At 45.4% G+C, this 19343-nt stretch overlaps 1 protein-coding gene and 1 long non-coding RNA gene across 2 annotated transcripts in view; one reads left to right on the top strand and one right to left on the bottom strand.

The window, feature by feature from the left end:
• The window catches only part of Spn (protein phosphatase 1 regulatory subunit spinophilin), a 78453-nt gene that overhangs the window by 39621 nt on the left and 19489 nt on the right, over window positions 1–19343 (top strand). The window contains 2 exon segments of the mRNA XM_077687496.1: window positions 265–377; window positions 2521–2697. Coding sequence (XP_077543622.1) covers window positions 265–377; window positions 2521–2697 — 290 coding nt within the window.
• Window positions 2722–18404, bottom strand: LOC144155824 (uncharacterized). Its single transcript, XR_013319648.1, has 4 exons — window positions 15917–18404; window positions 8606–8686; window positions 3930–4024; window positions 2722–2903 (listed from the first exon to the last, which is right to left on the bottom strand). It is a non-coding gene; the product is annotated as an uncharacterized LOC144155824 (long non-coding RNA).

Genomic DNA, 19343 nt, shown 5'->3' with positions numbered 1-19343 from the left:
GTCTCTTAACATGCGCTGAGATCACGCAGCACACAGGCACCTTTTCGAGGGCGGGCCACGCGCAGCTGCCACGTACCAAATTTATTGCATACATAAGTCACACCGGTGGATAAGACGCACCTACGAAAATTTCAGAAAAATCTGCGACCTATACACCTGAAACTACGATACATACGTGTTATATCAATTCCAGTGGGGACTCTTGCAAAAACCACTTTCTTTCTTTCTTTCTTTTTTTTTTTTTTTTTTTTTTGACACTTGCAGCTCATCTCATATGTCGGACACCAGCAATGCATCTGACTCTTCACCAACTCGGCCTCTGTCCCAACAGCTGGGGGATGACTTTAAGTCAGCTGTTCTTCAGTGGCAAAATAGGGGTGAGTGTTGAAGGAACTCCTCGCCAAGCTGTGGGGGTTGCCTGAACATAGTTTTACTTAATACTCTGAAAGAACGCTAAACTAGGTTTTAAATTATTTGATTTTCATAGAATGTTTAGGCAGCTAAAGCATGTGTAGCTGTTTTTCTTCTGTTCTTTTTTTTTTCTTTTGAGACGAAGATGTGATCAAAGGTGCTATTTCTATTTTTTGAGCTCCAAGATGGCACTTTGTTACTATACGGGCACTAGTGCAATAAAATCAAATCCCACTAAAAAGAATTGCAGTTTGACGGAATTTCTATTACAATGAAGTACAGTCTACGCTCGCTACAGCGGATCCTGCAAACACGGATGACTTCCGGTTACAACAGACCATTTCTTTTGGTTTGTTTTGCCCCATGCATTTTAAGTGGAGTCTACTCCGCTCATATTGGACAGCTATAGTAGTCTATCGGCTACAACAGACTAAATTTTGGGCGAAAATTGTTTTGACTGAATGTTAATAGCAGACTTTCGTGGGGCTGGCACCCGATATGCTTTTTTCTTGCTTATTTTGGCAAGGAAACTGCTATGTCTGGCAACATTGTTGGCATAGAACAGGTTGTTAGCGCAGCCAAGCCAAGCCAGTGCCGGTGGATTCTTTTTTTTGTGTGTGTGCGTGACCAGCACAGTGTGCACTGCAGTGATGCTCCTTCAGTAGAAGCCAGTGTGCTGGGCAGGTCACTTCCATTGGACACACTGTAGGTACAGCTGTCCAAACATTTAATGATATTACGAGACGAGTGGGCAAATCAGTGCCTTATCACAATGCAGTGGGTGGAATGGCTGGCAGTGCACCTTCTGCTAGGAGCGCTCTCATCTAAGCTCGTTCGTTTGCTCGTGGATCTTGGTTGAAGCAGGATTTGCACTGTGCACAAGCGCGTGTTCTCAACAGTTTTACTCCACCGCTCCATGATGGGCCGCTGATTGTTTCATTGGTCGGTGTCCTGTGATATTCGTGCTCGTTCAAAATGGTTTTCGGCTTATGCCGTGCAGGGGGGGGGGGGGTGATTTTAATCTCTGCACTCCATGAAGAAAATGAACCAAACAGGGATCACAAACCTTGTTCTGAATTTAGGAGCAGTGTGGGATTAGAGCATAGGGGCCACTTTTCATAAGTGATAAGCAGGAAGCGCAGGTAAAGGACGAACTACTGAACATCTTTTAGCCTTGTGCCGGCTGTAGGAGTGAGCATATGCATGTAGCTAATGTCTAGCTAAGCTGCTACTACATTTGAAACCTTAGGAAGAAATATTCTATACAAATGAAGATGAAGGTGAAACTGATTTGTGGCCATTTGCCTTTCGTTGTTCATTGTTAGGGATAAAAACAAAATTTCGAGGGGGCACTAGAAGCAAATAGATCAAAAAAAAATTAAAAAAAAAAGCTCCTTACTCAAATTTTTTGAAGGTGAAGGTTTTAAGCAGCAGTGTCATACAAGCCCAAACAGTACACCGTGGAGAGAAGTTCAGGTGATAAGCGTGGTTATCTTGCTTATAGAATATTTTACGAGTACAGAAATTGATTGGAGCACTGTGGTTAAACATTCTCTGGAAGGCCAAACAAGTTAAACCGAAATATTTTAACTACCGAAAAAATTTCGCCAGTTTCTAATATTCCTTTTAAAGATGTTTTTCATAGCAGTGAAGGGGTGTGTAAGTTGTAGATAAAATTTAGAGTATATTTCTTGCATCAGCACAGCTGTTATTCATAGTTGTTGCCATTAAGGGAAATTAATGTTAGCTTTTATTGAGTAACGTTTGTTCTGCAGGGGCTCGAGTAGTTGACCAACAGGAAGGGAGCACTTCCTGCAAAGTCAGTTAGCGCATAATCTCTGGACTGGTCACATCTTTTCTGTTTAGGAGATTGTGCTATCTCGCAGCGACAGAGTATAATTTCAAGAAAGTAAAAATTTTGAATGCTAACCTAGGTCTAGTGCCGATATGCGATGACATGGAAGCCTGTGGTTGTACTAACTGTAATGCTGCACTACAGTGAGGCTGAACCGCGAGAGCCGTCAGTGGTGCTTGTTGATTGTTCCCCTGTGAGGCTTGCTAGGATTGCCCGCATCTGAAGTGTGCCGCTGTTGTCCTCCTGCGTGCCAGGTCACACAGAGAGCTCTGGGTCCCTGGGCTCCTTGGACAGCCCGCCTGGAAAGCGAGTCTCCTCTCTCTCGTCACCAACCGACTCCCAGCAGAGCCTGTCGCCAATTCCCACCCCACCGCCTCATGCTCAGAAAGTCACATTGCTCACCCACAAGAAGATTGACGGCAGCTTGCCTCGTGAGTCCACCCTCTGCCTTCTGGGCTCTCGGGGGTGTCGTTGTGCAGTGGCGTTTATTTTTGTGGTTGCAGCAATGCATGTTGTCCTGCGCATCATGTGTCTCATGCCTACACGTGTGCTGTGTATTACTGTTGAGCCTGATCCTCAGAAAACCGAATGTGTATGCCCGAGTTTCACCGCTGTACAGATGATCCTTCAGCACCGCCTAAAAGAAATTGTGAAGTAACGCCTGTAGGGATCATTATTAATTACAGAGTACCAGCACTGGTGCAGTTCATGTATTTCAGAAATATCAACGTGCACCACTCTCGCAAGGTTGGTATACATCTTCTTCCGCTTGCATTATGACTTTGAGGGACTTCATTGTCACTTGATCATATTGTTTTTTGGCTGACCCTCTAATACCGCATGCAACAGCTCCTGGAATTGCTTTCTTGCTGCTTAGCACAATCTGTGCTTATGAACTGGCAGTTTGCATAATCTCTTGTGGAAGTGGCAGTGTGGTTCACGGTAGCTTCATAGGGAAGCATTTGGTCAACTGTGCCCGGTCGACGTTTAATTGAACAAAAAAAAAAAATGAAAGAGGAAGAAACTTTTCCGCACGGCTGCTAGTGTGGCCAGGTCACACTGTGCAGTGGCTTTGATAGCTACAGTTGTGAGATGTTGAGAAACGCGGGATACTGAGTCCGGTAGCATTTCGGCTGGCGTACCCGCAAATTTTCCCACCATTTTTTGCGGGGTTACCATGGTTGCCAGACCAGGACTGCCCTCTGTTGATTAGCTCGCATCATCCGTAAAGGCCGCGGATCTGTCAGCCCGCTCTGGTTACAAACCCCTGCGCGCTCGGGCTCGAGCCCGTTTTTTTTTTTTTTTTTTTTTTTTTTTTTTTTTTCGCTTCGTTCCCACGGGAGGTACTACAAACGTATGGGGCCCGTAAAGGCAGTCCTTAAAGGGGTCTGGTCTGGCAACCATGGAAAAGGAGAAAAAAAAAGGGGGGGGGGGGGGCTCGGGCGCGCAGGGGTTTGTTACCAGAGTGGGCTGACAGATCCGCGGCCTTTACGGATGATGCGAGCTAATCAACAGAGGGCAGTCCTGGTCTGGCAACCATGGTAGCCCCGCGAAAAAATGGCGGGCCAGCCGAAATGCTACCCTGAGTCCATACTGCAACTGTGTGTTTCACTACCAAGAAAGTCACTATCATTTAATTAACCTGATTATAATACACACATACCTGAAATTACTGCGGTTGCCCTTGCTGTTATCATTGGAAAGGCACACTCTGAAACCTTCAAGTTCAGGTGCATGATCTTCTTATTGGTGCTGAAACTATGAGAAATGAAAATAAGTTAATTGGTATTTGTGTTCTCCTCAACCAGAAAAAAAGCTTGGAAGGCAAGCTTGGAAAAGCTTGGTTAAAAAACGATTGACTTTTCCAATTGCCCTCTGCACTACACAGTGCACACAAAGTATGTGCGCACTGTGTTCTCCTGCACATGGTTTTAAGCTCCGATGGTGCAAAACCAAACAGTAAGCAAGTTTAGAGGTCCCTGAGCATACAGATTGAAGTGATCAGTGTAAGTTGTGTGAAACAATGTTAAGTAGAACTGACCACATTTCAAAACACAGAGGCGTTCTCAATAAGTGTACATGGGAAAGTATGTTGCATTATGCACTCAAGTTGGGTGACATTGCCTTTCTTTGCTTTATATGAATTGCCTTTGGAATTCGCCAAGCCTGCACTTCAATGCTGCAGTCCTTGAAGCACTGTTGCAAGTTCAGAGTTCATAGCCTGATTTGAGTGAGTGCTAATTGGAGCTAATTGGAACTGCTGCATCATTTACGCCAAACTGTACCAGAAGCTTCATCCTGCTCTGTGATGCTTACAAAAGCCTGTTCCTCTGAATAATTACATCAAGTCTACTTCACTAGGACCACACCATAAAGGCATAAAAAAAATGCAGCTATTAGGGAAGTGAAATCGAAACCGAATGTCGGAGTAGTACAACCTTGGTGATACAATCATAGCTGGTGGAAATTTCAGCACGATGTGAATTCTGAAACTTCTCCGTACGTTGGGCTAAATTGCAGGTGTTACGAAGTTGTGCTTGCATCACAGTGAAAGGCATAGAACCCCAGATACAGTCCTGGAAAATGGCCCTAATTCTTACTTTAGTTAGTCATATTTGTTAACAGAGTTCATCTTATGCGACCACCAGCACAATTCTATATCTGTGCTGAGTTTCCAGTAATGGATTTTAAAACAAGTGATGCGGCACCGTCGCTTCCACCCCCATTCGTTCGTGAAATGGCATTAAACGAGAATTTTTAGGGACCATTTAGAGCATGTTTTTGTGCTGGGATTAAATGATAACCTTACGACATGTAATGGGGATATCATCATAAAAGTTGAGAACTATTATTATAGTATCTGCGCCTTTTTGAATGCAATTATGAAAACGCCTCCCGATAGTTTCCGCCTGCACCAGGCATACGTGATACAGATTGCACAATTTCCCACCTTCCTAATTACTGACAAAGACCATTCTCAGTCGGAAATGAAGCATACAGCCCTTTTTTACGGAATACCTCATAAAATATTCAAATGGTTGATCTATGTTGGTATCTGTTCGTGTTTCCAAATTTCGAAGGGCTTTGGTAGTATTGTTTTTAAGTGCTGCAACTTGATTCGATCCCAAATCGTGTATCGTAGTATTCGCTTTGACACCCAAAAGTTTGAAATATTCGCACACCGTAATACTTAATACTAGGGGTGTGCGAATATCAATTTTTTAATTTCGAAGCGAATTCGAATAATAAAAACAAAGTTCGAATCGAATCGAATATTTTTCGAATATTTTTCGAATACGAATACTTATTGTTTTTTGCAAAATTAATGTTTTCACCATCTAGAGACAAAAACTGCAACTTTATTGCACAACAGTAAAATTAGGAGTTACACAATACCATTGCACTCAACAGGTTAAGGTCTGCACTCACTTAAATGTTAACATGGAGAAAGGTTAACTGCTCGACATGTTCGGGGTGCAGTGACAACCTCCTGCTCGTACCACTTTACCAGATACCGAAAACAGCCGCTCACTTGAGACACTACTGGCTGGCATGCCCGAGCCCGTGCACATTGCCGCGCGCTGATACAGTAAAATCTTGATGATACTAATCTCGCGGGACTGCGAAAAATATTCGTATCATCCGAAATTCGTATGAACCAACAGACCAAAAAATTTAGCGCTGAAAAAAGTTTTCGTTTATTTCTTTTCCTACTTTCGCGTGAAGAAATTCGTGATTTTTTCTGCTTTTTTTAACCCCCGTGCCAAGCGTGAACCGCATGGTGCGTTTTTGCACGCGATTCGCTCGCCTCGGCTCTGCGAGCGCTGTATTTTCACGCCCACATCGACGATTTCGCGCCCGCGCTGGCGCCTACCTCGGTCAGAAAATGACGCACGACGCGCGCGGCAGAATGGAGGAGCCTGACTACTTGCGATGAGATCGAGACAGCCGGCTTGGCTCCGCCAGAGATGGTTAGGCTTAGCACCCCAGCAAATATTTTATGGGCGCTTTTACTAGCGGCACGGATGATGTTTTATAGTACCGTTTTCGCATGCATTATGAGCTCCTTTACCGCACAAGCAACTTCGTGTCTCCCTTGAGCCGTATTTTAAAGAGCGGTTAGAAGCGGTCGCTCGAGCGCCCGCGCCACTTCGCGGCTGGAGCCGACGCCATGTTGACGCCGCCGGCCGCGCCGCGCGCAGCGTGGGGGTGGTTCCGCGGCGGTGTCAGCGCGTTGGGCGTGCGCTGAGCGCAGAGCGTTTTCGCGAGCAGAAAACAACAGCCCGGCCGTTTCTGGAGAAAGAGTGACAAGTAGGGGAGCGAGAGCCGTCACTTGCTCGTTCGGCAGTCGGGTGCCTCGCCGGCTCATTCGTATCTTCCGCCGGGCCGCGCAGGTCCGTTTGTAACAGCCGAAATTTTTCCCATTGCAAACGATGCAATTTCGCCGGGACTTTTCGGAAATTCGTATCATCCCGAAATTCGCACCCCCAGAATCGTATCATCGAGAGTCCACTGTAAATAAACACCGATACAAACACGCTCTGAATTTTTTTTTTTTTTTTAGTTTTAGGTGGTTCGAATATTTCGAACAATAAAAGTGTCGTTCGAATCGAATCGAATACCAAAAAATTCGAATCGAATATTCGAAGTTTCGAATATTCGCACACCCCTACTTAATACCTCTTCTTTCTTACTGCCTTATATATTGCTTTTGCTGAAGGTCTCAAAGCCTTGAACTTTCACCTAAAGTAGAAAACTCATCCTTTTGAGCAATCCACCATGGGCTTTCTTAAAATCCAAGCAAGTGGCAGGCAGGATTCCTCGTTTAAAGTTTTTCGATTTGAATTCACAGTGCCATGCTTGTGCACCAAACAGGCTTGGAAACTTTCGGCCAAGGCAGTACTACTTCACTCACTCTGTTGTTTTAACGTCGGTTGCGTTGGGCCCAGCTACTGTTGGCACTCTCTTGGCCCCTTGAATGGGACATCTGCGGGTCAATTGAGGGAAGGGGAGGGCCCGGCAGGAACGGGGTACAAGTTGGAAAGGCCAACATTGCACTCTTTGGGTGGCACCAATCTTTGCAGGCATACGCTACCGCCACTGTCGCTCGCGCTCTACCCGATCCCGCTTCACTCGCTCGGTTTTGGCGTCCTTCTGGAGTATCACTGCGCGCTGTGTCGCTGGAGAAGAAGAGCATCTGCGCCCTCACTCGTCCGAGGAATTCGCTGTAGTACAGCGGCGCAAAATGTACTCGCGTGCGTGACATTTCTTTTGATACGCGCACTAATGGAGGATGCGTAACATTTTCTATTCTCTGGGTGCGCAGTGTACTTGTCTACTCTGCGCTTGATACGCATGTCGCATGTAGGAAATAAGCGGAGAGGAATGTTATCATTCCTGGTGGTTGCAAAACCCGAGAGTGGCTCTTGTGGAATCCTTGTGTTACACAAAACCTGTGTGCTATGTTTGACACAGTGCAGGTGAACATGCTGTGGTATCACCAGCTGGGAGACATTTGTCCATCACGTGGACTTTATTGCATTAAACCCCAGTACAAAACCTTTACATTCACCCTACTAGGCTGTAACATTGTGGTGATGCCAATCTTGGACTGCGCTGAGACAGGACTGGGCTCGTCCTGGCTTCTTTTCTCTGTCCCGCCCGTATGCGCAGTGTTACGTCTGATCTTGATCAGTTCGTTTTCTGTTGACGTCACTGCCTCCTGGTCCTTGTAAAGGACGGAAAATGCTACATAACCATCTTTACTAGTCTGAGGACTACTTCAGTAATGATCAATTTTCATTCTTTAGTAATATGTGATTGATTGATTGTGAGGTTTAACGTGCCAACGCTACACAGGTGATGAGGCACGCCGTAGTGCAGGGCTCCAGATAAATTTTGACCACCTTGGGATCTTTAATGTGCTCCAAAATCTCGAAACACACGGGCGTTTTCTTTAGTAGCATGTAGTGAAAGCTAAAAGCAGTATGCAGTCACCACAGTATATGGAATAGACAAGCACCGCTTTAAGAAACACTGAAGACAAGAAGCATGGCAGTCTAGATCAATTCATGAGCTTGCTGAGGAAACACGTACTATTGTAAGGTTTGGAGAGAATATCCACCCAAATTACTGACAGAGCAGTAAAAAATACAGAATGCGAGAACTTTTTACGGTCAAGTTACAGAAGCTGCAAAAAAGTGACCACATTTGACATACTAGCTGTACATAGTATGGTCCGCTCTGGCATGCAACCTGTAGTCTCATTTTATGCCCAGAGGAAATAAAAACCAAAATATCCGCGAGTGTTATTCACATTATTGGCTGTGTAATACATACCTGCCAACTCCGATTTTTCTATCTATCCTCCTAATTGTACGGGAACGGTCGTAAATCTCTTGAAAGAGTGCCCCAACCGTGCTGCGAAAAAGAAAGAAAACACATCAAGCTGCACCGCAGCATCATAATCGCCATATGAGTTCAGCGACCGTGTAGGCTTTTTTTGATAGCTCTGTTGACAACATGGCATTGTCAAAGCCTAAGAATTATGAGCAGTACATGTCCTATACAACAAAATTTCTATGTTTTGTTCCATATCGGAAAGGCTTGCACTTTGAATTTTACACAACTTGTGCATGCGATGTGAGTGTGGCGCAAGGCGGGAAAAGTGATATAAAGCTTCATTTGGCAGTGACCAAGCACTGGAACTTTGTTCGCGCCACTGAGAAGCAGGGGACCGTGGAAAATTTCTTTGTCAACAGCAATGAGGGTATTGTGTTGTGCGTGCCGAGTGCCTCTTCACCGGATTCCTCGTGGACAGAATTTGCCTCTGATCACGTTGGGCCACTTCCATGCAAGATGTTCCCGAAGGGTGAAGATGTGTAGTGCTGCGGCTGCGGCAGAACCAGGGCAGGTGCCATTGTCGGAGGAATGGCCACAGAGGCGTAAGGTGCAATGGTGGAGAGCCTAAAACGACGCGCTTTCGCCCTTGCAGTTGATGGCTGCTGTGATGCCTCATTGCAGCTCTACCATATAGTGGCAACCTATTACGTGGAAGAATGCGTGCGGGTTGCGAACGGGTTGTTGTGTATGCCAGCACTTCAAGGAGAAGCCACCAGCTGAAAAATTGGCAACCCCATGCTGGACGCTTTGCATTCACTTGATGTTCCTGCGTCGAATCGCATCGCATTTAGCGCGGATAATGCAAATGTTATGCTGGGAAAGAACAGAAGCGCAAGAAGATCTGATCGTAGTTGGCTGCCTGTGGCACCTCATAAATCTCGCGGCTGAAAAAGCAGCCGCCCGCTTACCTGCCAAGTTTGATAAAATCCTCGTTGACATTTTCCTTTACCTAGGGAAGAGCGCGAAGCGCAAATACAGAGTGGGCAAATTTCAAGAAATGCATAGTGGCGAAACACATAAGATATTGAAACATGTACTGACGCAGCGGTTGTCCCTAGGCAAGTGTTTGAATAGAATGCTGAAACAGGGGCAGCCACTGGTTAGTTTCTTGCTAAATTAAACAAAAGATAAAGACAAGCAGGGGACAAGCTTCCTCGCGCTGTATCAGATTCCGGAGGCACATGCAGCTACAGCAGACGAGGGTGCGAATCCAGCCAAAGCACCAAGCGAAAGCAGCTGTGGGAAGACAAGCTGCATCAGCAAAGAAGACCAAGGTTCAGTCTGAGGGAACTCCTTCTCCACCTTCTGTTTGTGTTTCTTTATGTCGCATTTTCATGGTTTTGTTTGCCGGTGTCGGCCACTGCTCCATAATCAACGGAAAATGACCAGAAGTAAAATGTTTTTGTGTCTCATCGCAAACAGAATAATATTCACTTGAAAGGTTGTAGCTTATTGGAGGTGAACATCAATTTAGTTGCCCATTTTTGACGATCCTAGCTTTGTTGCCCGCATTTTTTTGTTGCTGCATGGCTGCTAGGCCCCAGCCAACACTAATGAGCCAACACTAACATGCTCTAGTTAACTCTTTCGTGACCGTGCCTATTCAAAATCGTTCAACTTGAACGATACTTTGGGAGCGCCTTTTCATAGCGTTCCAGGCGTTGCTCGAAAAAGCAAAGCTGTTTGGAGTTAGATCAGGAAATGGTATTTCAAAATCAGTTTTGTTTTCATTTTTGCAACAAAAAGCGTGATTTTTGACACGCTTTTGAATCACTTGGGTGTGGGAAAGGGGCGTGGTCATCGCGCGTCATTGCTACCAAAGAAGAGTGCGTACCACTCGTAATTACTCTGCATCAGCGTTTGGTTTTTGTTATCAGGGCATGAATGGTGAACCAGCAAACTATTTTTAATTGTCAGGTAGTCACTTTGACAGTGATAATCCCAGAAATCGGCTGAAAATGTCAAGCAGTGCCTGTTTGCAAAGCTACTTTATAATTTTAGGCAGTTTTATTGCCTTTGCGCACGTTGTTCTAAATTGTGTGGTAGTTCTACTTACCCCAGGACCATTTGCGAGCAGTTTACAACAGTTTCGGTGTCGTTCTTGCATCGCAAAATTCATATTTAACGCTACTATGCAGTTACTCAACTTAAGGCTACCTGCTATGGCGCCTTGAGCGTCCGCGACTGATCCTCGAATAAAGCATGCCGCTCCTGATTTCACCCAACCCTAACCCGATTTCTGTGGTAAGAACTTCAGATGCAAGGCAAAAGATAACACCCAGTTGCCAGATACCTGTTCCGACGAGGAGAGCGCTTCAAACTGGCCTTACATACTGCCAGCTGTTCGCCTGCCAGTTTCGTTTCCATACGAGGGTATCTCCGGGGGTCTAGTGTTTCTGCTTAGTTGAACTGTCTCTTCGAATGGAGTATCCAATAAGTGTCTGTACTGTTTCATTTCAGAAAAAGTTAGGTGGCACTGCAATGGAGGAGGCTCGTTGTGCTGATCTTTTTTATCGCGCAGCAGCTACTCTGCCAAAGTTTGCAGGGCACGATTCTAGCACATCGCACCTCATTCCTGCAAGCAAGGCTACGATTGCGAGTCAGAATATGATAATAAAGTTCAACTTTATGTTTTGAGCGATAACTGACCGTAAACGTCAACAAGCATCAACCACGGAGTTCCATTTTCAACTTCATGCATGTTTTTCCACATCGCGTGCTTGTTCCAAATATTGTGCTGGCTGTAAATGCAAAGTCAGTCATTGACAAGATGTTTTTACGTTACGTGGAGGCAAATTTATGCCTCTGATGATGTCAAACCGCCCTACAAAATGTATAGTATTCTAATTTTTTTCTACTACCGGTGGGTTGTTATACACAACTTTTTTCTTATCATTTTTTTTTGAAAACTTGACAAAAAATTCGTTTTGATATTTTTTTCCGCAACTATGATATATGAAAACATTTAAAAACTGGTGTTATTGGAAAGGCCGTTAAATAATGTGCATTTTGTGTTCCTGTAATTATTGCCTAACCATTTTTTTAGCAGAAAAAAAGTTTTCATGAACCCCTGGAAATTAGTCAATTTGCCCGCGGTCACGAAAGAGTTAAGTAGTCTATGCCGTATGTTCGTCGACACTTGCAACTCTGTGACCAGTGTAGACAAAGCTATTTTCAACTTCACTTGCACTAAAACTGCTGTTTTATAGAAAAAATGCAAGCAAACACCTTGTTCTACGCAATGCTGCCGTGAGTCCGTTTTATGACTGCCGTTGACACATAGCAAGGACTGTTATCTGATCCCTTTCGACTCTGTGCATGAGATTTGAACTTTGAATGGTGATAACGCGGCGCGCTCGATGGGGTGAAAGTAGATGACTTCGCATGTTGTAAACCACCTGATATAGTGCAAAAAATGCGTTACTGGTTCGGAGTAGGCACCATAATCATGTGAAATAGTGTTACATCTGCTCCAAATGGCGTTTCTGGCTGCTCCAAACCTGCTCCAAAAGCCTTTTTTTGGTTGCTCCAAGCCTGCTTCGAGATGTATTTTTGGCTGCTCCCAGGACTGCTCCAAACCCATGTACCGTATTTACACGATTGTAGGTCGACCCTTTTTTTTCAAATTTGACAATCCAATGTTAGGGGGTCGACTTAGAATCGAAATCGAAGCGTCTGCCGCTAGTAACGGCAAGAGAAACGAGAAATGGGGGGTACTACGAGGTGGGGACAGCTTTGCACCCTCGTTCCCATGGTTATGGTCTAAAGTGTCAACCGCATGGGGTGTTTTCTGCTCGCGAAAATGTGCCGCGCTGACGCTGCCGCGAATACCACCCGCATGCTGCGCGCTACGCGATCGGCGGCGGCAACATGGTGGCGTCACCAGCCGCGAAAAGGTGCGCGAAACTCCAGCGACCGCTTCTAACCGCTCTTTAAGATATCACTGAAGGTACAAACGAAGACGTTTGCAGGAAAGGAGCTGGTAATGTGGTTGAAAACGACCCTATAAAGCATCATCCGCGCCGCTAGGGAAAGCGCTAATCAAATATCCGCCACCGTGGAAAGCCTAAACATCTCCAGCGGCGCCAGCCGGCTGTCCTAGGCGCTTTCAAACTGCCGCCATGAAGAGCGTGCCTCCCCATTGGGGCAAGTCGTCAGGCTTCTCCCACTACCGTGCTCGTCACGCGTCATACGGAGGTAGAACTTAAAACGCTTGAAATCAGTTGAAGCAAAAGTCGCCCGCGCAATGCCAACACGCACGAACCGTGCGCAAAAACGCGTCAAGAAGCGTTTTATTTGTCTCTAATTAACAAAGTGAGTATTAGCAAATCCCTTGATTCAATGGGCGGCGCTAACGTAGCCCAAATCATATCACATTGTTCAGTACACTTCCGAACACGATGGTGGGAAGTTAGTCGCTCAAAAGTACATCGCGCGGCCGCTTCTGTCAGCTGCCATGTTGTTTGTTTTGGTATTGCGCGGCAGTGGCCGCTACCGGTTGCTTCGATGGTTGTCATCTCGCAGCGAATGTGTTCTTCCCGCTCAACCCACAGTGCATGGTTATTCGGGGTGCTTATACAAAAGCTTTTCTTTTTTAACATCTGCCGCGCATACCGAAGCACACAGCTCTTGTGGGAGCATTGATCATTGATGGTAGAGCCGCCGTGTAGGTTTATGGGAGCGCTTCTCTTTGTGATGCAATCTTCTAAGCGGCGCTTTTTTTTTTTTTTTTTTTTCGAGATGCAATTTTTTGGGGTCGACCTACATTCGAGTCGACTTACAATCGTGTAAATACGGTACCCTGCTCCACCCCTGGCACTCCATTTTGTTACAGTTGCCCAAAGAGCTTTTAGCAAGATTTGTTCTGCCAACTGTCATAAAGACTGCTGCTTCACAAATGGATGTGCTCTACCAGGGCATCAAGAACCAGAATGGTGACAATAACATCATAATTGGAAGCTGAACATCATCTGTTGTTGAGAATCTGAGTTCACCTGAAAAGTAGCAGTTGTTTTCTGCGGTTGGGGATTACTTTAGTGTAGCCTGCGATTACATCAGGCTCACATTTTTACTTGGAAATGCCTGCAGAAGTGCCCAGGCTGGACTTGTGTCCTTTTCCAGTCTTTGTTTTTTTGTTGACAAGTTTCCGCATCTGTTGCTCCAAGACAGCTGAATCAAGGGAGCATGCTACAGACACACTGCAAGTTCATTTTTCAGAAATGCAAGCCTACAGTCTCCCGGAAAGTATTTTGAAGGGGGAGAGGTGCCATTTGCAATACGCTGCAGTTGGCAACATCAACAGTGCATATGGAAAGTTCATGTTTGAGGAGTTGCAAAGGTGATGCTTGATTTGTTAGTTACATCCCATAGGAATGTGCCGTGCGAGCACATTTTCAGCACCATCAAAAAGAATCTGACCGAGTTCAGGTCATCAATGTGCAACGCAACTCTGCAGAGCATTCTCCTCACCATTCTGGGCTGTGCTATGAGCAGTCGTACTCTGACAAGTTTTTGAAGAAAAGAAAGTCTGCTACAGTGAAGTCACTGCAGAATCATCAGCAGGTGAACTAGCTGGGAAGTTGCCAGTGCACCCTGTTTCTCCCAGTTGTAAATGTTATTTTGAATTAGCGTAGCCTGGTGGAGAGGCCCGGGTGGCCAGCACAGGCCAGGGTATCCCGGACTGGAGGAAACCCCCCACCAGGCGGGTGCCCAGACATCAGCACCTAAGGCTCGCCTAAATAAAGTTGATTCCTCCTCCTTCCTCCTGGTGGGCTTGCAGCATCATTGTGGCCTTAAAATCAAGGCTGATCTCGTAGGCTAGACCAATCACGTATGCTGAACCCCCGCTGCGGCCAATCTCCCAATTTTTGAGGGCCCCAGGTTGGCAGGTATGGTAATGCAACCTTTCAATATTACTATAACGCCGTGTTTATTATGATAACGAACAACAGACCAGCGGATAAACATTTTTTTTACTTGCACATTACTGGAGAAAACGCAGCCAGAAGACCCTATTGCTGTATGGTAAGGTACACCTACTGAGCTGATTACTTCCATGTAGCTGCTAGGAGAAGCCAGCAGCAGCTTCTGCTATCTAATCCTCTTCGATGTGGACCACTGCATCTGACCTTCAGGACAAGTGCTCTTGCGATAGAATGGTATGGGTTCAAGAATCAACATTAAAGCAATTTTATTTTTGCTTTTGACAGTAAGCCAGCTCAAATACAGAGGATAATTGCGATTACCCCTGGTGATAGCTCATGCGTCGTGATGCAACGAAGCAATGACTGCATTTTGGGCACAGCTCTCATATTGGGCATCCTTGATTTGCCAGTCCTGGACCGTCCGTGGGCAGTCAGAGGACTGTGTTTGGACCGGAAGCCCCATAGGAACACATGAGAAAATCGAACGCCGGGTAGCGTCCCATTATGCATCCTCACCCAAATTTACTCCTAAGATTGATCAATTAATAATGCTGGTTATATGCTCCAAAATAAATCTGTGTATTCGCAGGGGGAGTCATCAAAGGTATCCCTTGATAGGGCCATCAGACTTTGTCACAATTGGAACTTTTCTCGAAGGCATCGAAGCATGATTTTTAAAGGATGGCTGATTTTTCATGTTGAAATTATTTTATTTCACCCCTAAAAAGATGGGTGGGGATACAGGGCATTATTTCGGAACATTACGGTATTTGTAGTTCACTATACCGTGGACACTGTCACACCTAGTGCCTGCACAGTTTTCAAAAAGTGTTGCTTGCAGTACGAAGCAGGAATGACCCTACTTCAGCCTCGTGGCAGCTGTTTTTCTAAAATAAGCCAGCAGACGACAGTGACAGGGAGTGAAAAATCACCACTGCGGACCTTTTTCTCCACTGGCACCAAAGATGGTCGAAAATCACTTAGTAAATGTCAATGCAGGATACATACGCACATTCATAGAATTTGGCAGCCTTTTACAGGGTCACTTTTGAGAATCAGCAAGCAGAAATTAGTCTAAAAAAATATAAGCCAAGCCTGTGGAATGCAGCAATGCAACAAGATGTGGCTTTTGTTTCAGTCTCAAAACTTATCATTCCATGAGATTGTTCTATTACACCATACGGCGCTGTACATATGGTTGCTTCTATTGCACTTTGCATTGTGTGCTCGCACCGTCATAGGAGCGTCCCATAGACGACGTTTTCTTCTAATTACAAGCAGCCCCTTCCATGAAGCATTGAGTGTATGCCCGACTCACCCTTACCGTGTGTATGGAGGGCAAGATGCTTGTCTGTAGCACTCCAGCTGCTTGCTTTGGGGCGGTATTCTGAGTTTGTCCATTTTGAAAAGGGTCGATCCGTGTCCATTTTATTGTCACATACTTCCAATTGTAGGCAGGCTTTGGGTTGACTTCTGCGAACTTTAATGCAAACACATTTTAGACAACTGAATCTATTTTAAACTATCTTTTGTGTGTTTATTTGAACGTATTTTGAAAATCTAAACATGATAAGATTTTTCTGTGATGAAGTTGACACCACGAGGGGACAAATGTCGAAAGATGGCAGCTGTTTTGTGTGACAGCAAAGTGTAAGCGATGCTATGACTGCTCAGTTTTTGTACACCTCGACCACGACCTTTATGTCCGTGACAACGACGCTCTGTTACTTCTTTGGGCATCAACGCACTTGCTGCATGCTGACATGGGCTTTTCCTAGAGCCTCAAATGGTTCGTTACGGCGTTGACGTTTTTTCTATGGTACTCTCCAAGTGAAAAAATGTGCGAGTGGTCCGGGTTTTCGTTTCTTAACCACGTGTCTGCTTCGCATCAAGGCTACGAACGTTAAGCTGGTACATGTATTTGTCAAGTACCAAGAAAAGTTTATAAATTTCATGCCGAGTGCTTGTGTAATTTTGATGGGCTGCTCAACATCTACGAAGCTCACAGACGATCATTTATTTCACTGCGTGATGGCAACGGCATGGTATCACGGAGGGCTGTGACAGGAGTATCATTTCTTCGCTACCGACGGCTGACTAAAAGCCACCAGTAGCGAAGAAATGAAGGGCGCATATAATATCACTTCGTCCTCGACACTGAGCCAACGCTGGCGCCGGCCAAGTTAGTCTGACAGCTTGTCGCGCAGCCACTGCACAGTCCTCTTCGAGAGGTGGAATGCTTTTGCAGACATTTCGAATGTGTCTATATTAATTTTTGCCCTCCTTTTCTTCCGGCGAGCTAACCACAAGACAATGACTGGTACATTCATATTAGAACTGCCAAAATCGTGTGCTCCAAATTGTCTGCTCTGGGAAGCCGCGGTTCAACACAGTAGCTTCGCTGTGCTTGCGTTGCATGACATCCATTTGTTTGCTTTTAGCCAATCAGGGTTTGCTCAACATGGACACTTCGAGACAGATAAGACTTGATAATACCGCCCCTGGACTTCATGGGGGACACCTAGTGATTGCACCTGGCTTGAGACTGGTAGGATGTGGGCATGCACGGCCGTATAACATGGTTGTCATCTATTTTCGTGCTTAACCCTTGCCATGGATTTGGCAATGCAAGCATCGATACTGCGATGTCTGCAGTATCGAGCCAGGAGACCAAATTTTCCAATTTAGTCTCCTGGTGGCTGGGGCAGGTGGCTGGGCACATGTTGCATACATTTTTCTTTGTCACGTAGCCATTCGTTGGGTCATTGTTCTGCCAATCCATTGCAAGTGTATCAAGTGCAGCCTGCTCAAATTTCTGCGCAATGCTTGGCTGGTTACATTCTGTGTTTTACCTTATTGCTCTTAATGGAAAGGGCCCATTTTTTTTTTAATGTGTACCACAGTTTCTCACACATCTTTTCTCAATGTGTTCAGGAATATATAATAGCAAATTCGAAAAGCAATTTCAATTCAGCAGCTTTCTCCATGTGCCAGAAAAAACGAAAATTGCAGTACTGTATACACTCGCGTGATGGCAGCACATTTTTTCTGTAGATATGGAGCGCCTTTGTGTGCAGCACCTCCATTGAAACTGCATAGCTGTTGCTTCACGTCTGTCATGTACTGGAGAAGTGAATTCTCTGTTTTGGGAAATGTGCTCCACTTGCCTCGAAAAGCACACCTCTGGACATTTGTTTTTCGTAGTGCATCTTCTTGGAAGCACCATCATCACAAACATTTCTTATCAACCTTGAACTTCTAACCAGCCAGTCTTTTTCTGATTTCTTTGGCAAAGTCAATCACTTTGTTTAAAGATGAGGGTATAGCCATGTATTTCCCCATCCAAAAGCGATGGTAGTGGCAAACTTTTCAATAGAATAACACGGTAACAAAGAAGATCAACACGCTACGCACCACACCAATTCTGCGATTGATGTGATGTGCGGACGAGAAAGAATGAGCGCACAAATTGGGTCGCACTGGCACTGGCCTTGGCTATTCTTGGCTGTTTTCATAGCACATCGCCTGCGAGCAGTAATAAATTGGGACACCATACAGACCAGTAGCAGCATCGTCTCCGAGGCAGTCATTAAACCTTGGAGGCTGTGCTTTTGCTACCTGCAGGAGCCAAAGCTTGACATGGCTGCCATTTTTTTGCCAAATATTTAAACTGACAAGAAAAGCTTCGGAATGCCAACCCCACAACAAATAAAACTGCCAACCTTCTCAAAAAAAAAAAAAAAAAAAAAAGCAAAAGCGCGGCTTTTACACGAGTGTGGCCGTTAGATGAGTATGTGCGGTAACTAGACAGGCCCTGCGCGTAAATCTGAGCATGGTGCACGCTATAGAGATGAAGCAGGTAGGCGGAACGATGCTGCAACTATTGCCCATGCACCAATTAAAATACACATGAAAAATTCACACAGCGTATGCTGGGCCACTTTCATTTCCTGGCCTGGCACCGCTGAGAGAACTTCTCATGGTGAAAGCAGGTGCTGAAGCCAAGGCAAAGGGAAAAGTGAGAAAAGAGACAGCAGTCACATTGACAGGCCGTACATGCCCACGTACTCCTAATCTCAAATCTGGCGCTCTTGATGTAACTGATGTAACTGCAACACTTTAAACGGCACCAATAAATAAAGTGAAGTTCTGTTCTTGAGCTTTCTGTTTAAGGGCCGTATTCTGAGTCCCTCCTCCACTCCATTTGCTCCCTCCACTCGGCTGAGGAGAGGATTCCGCAATGCTAATGCGTGGGCAAATAGATTTCAAGGATCCCCTCCACTGGAGGGTCGGGTAAAGGAAGAACTCAGAATACCAGGGTAAGTGCTTTAAGGTTTCAAGGAACTGCTGGACAATTTCGAGTGTCAATGAGGGTCCAGTAGTGGTAATAAGCTGGAGGAGGCACTTCTTTTGCTGTTCTTAACTTGTTACCAACCATAGCTCCAGCACTAGGGTTGTATCTGACGGAAAGCCTAATAACTGGAAAAGGCACAGTGAATAAAGCTCTCATAATTTTACCTCGAGGGGCGGAGCAACACCAACAACCAAGGAGGTATTGAAGATTATTTGCTTGCGAACAAGTCAGATTGTGCGAGGAGTCTGCATCAAAAGAACATTTTCAAACGGAGCCTTTTTTATTTTTGCGCATGCTGCATTCTACTGTCAAAATGACAGCCTGTGTGCGGCTGTCGATTTCTAAATTTATACTAAGAATGCGACAGACAGAAGAAGAGTGGAAGGGAGGAGGTCAG

Source organism: Haemaphysalis longicornis, unplaced genomic scaffold (assembly GCF_048455015.1).
Source record: "Haemaphysalis longicornis isolate Haplotype H1 unplaced genomic scaffold, Haemaphysalis longicornis Haplotype H1 scaffold_1, whole genome shotgun sequence".
Lineage (NCBI taxonomy): Eukaryota > Metazoa > Arthropoda > Arachnida > Ixodida > Ixodidae > Haemaphysalis > Haemaphysalis longicornis.
Note: the sequence above shows the minus strand (reverse complement) of the source record. Positions and strands in the feature narration are given on the sequence as shown.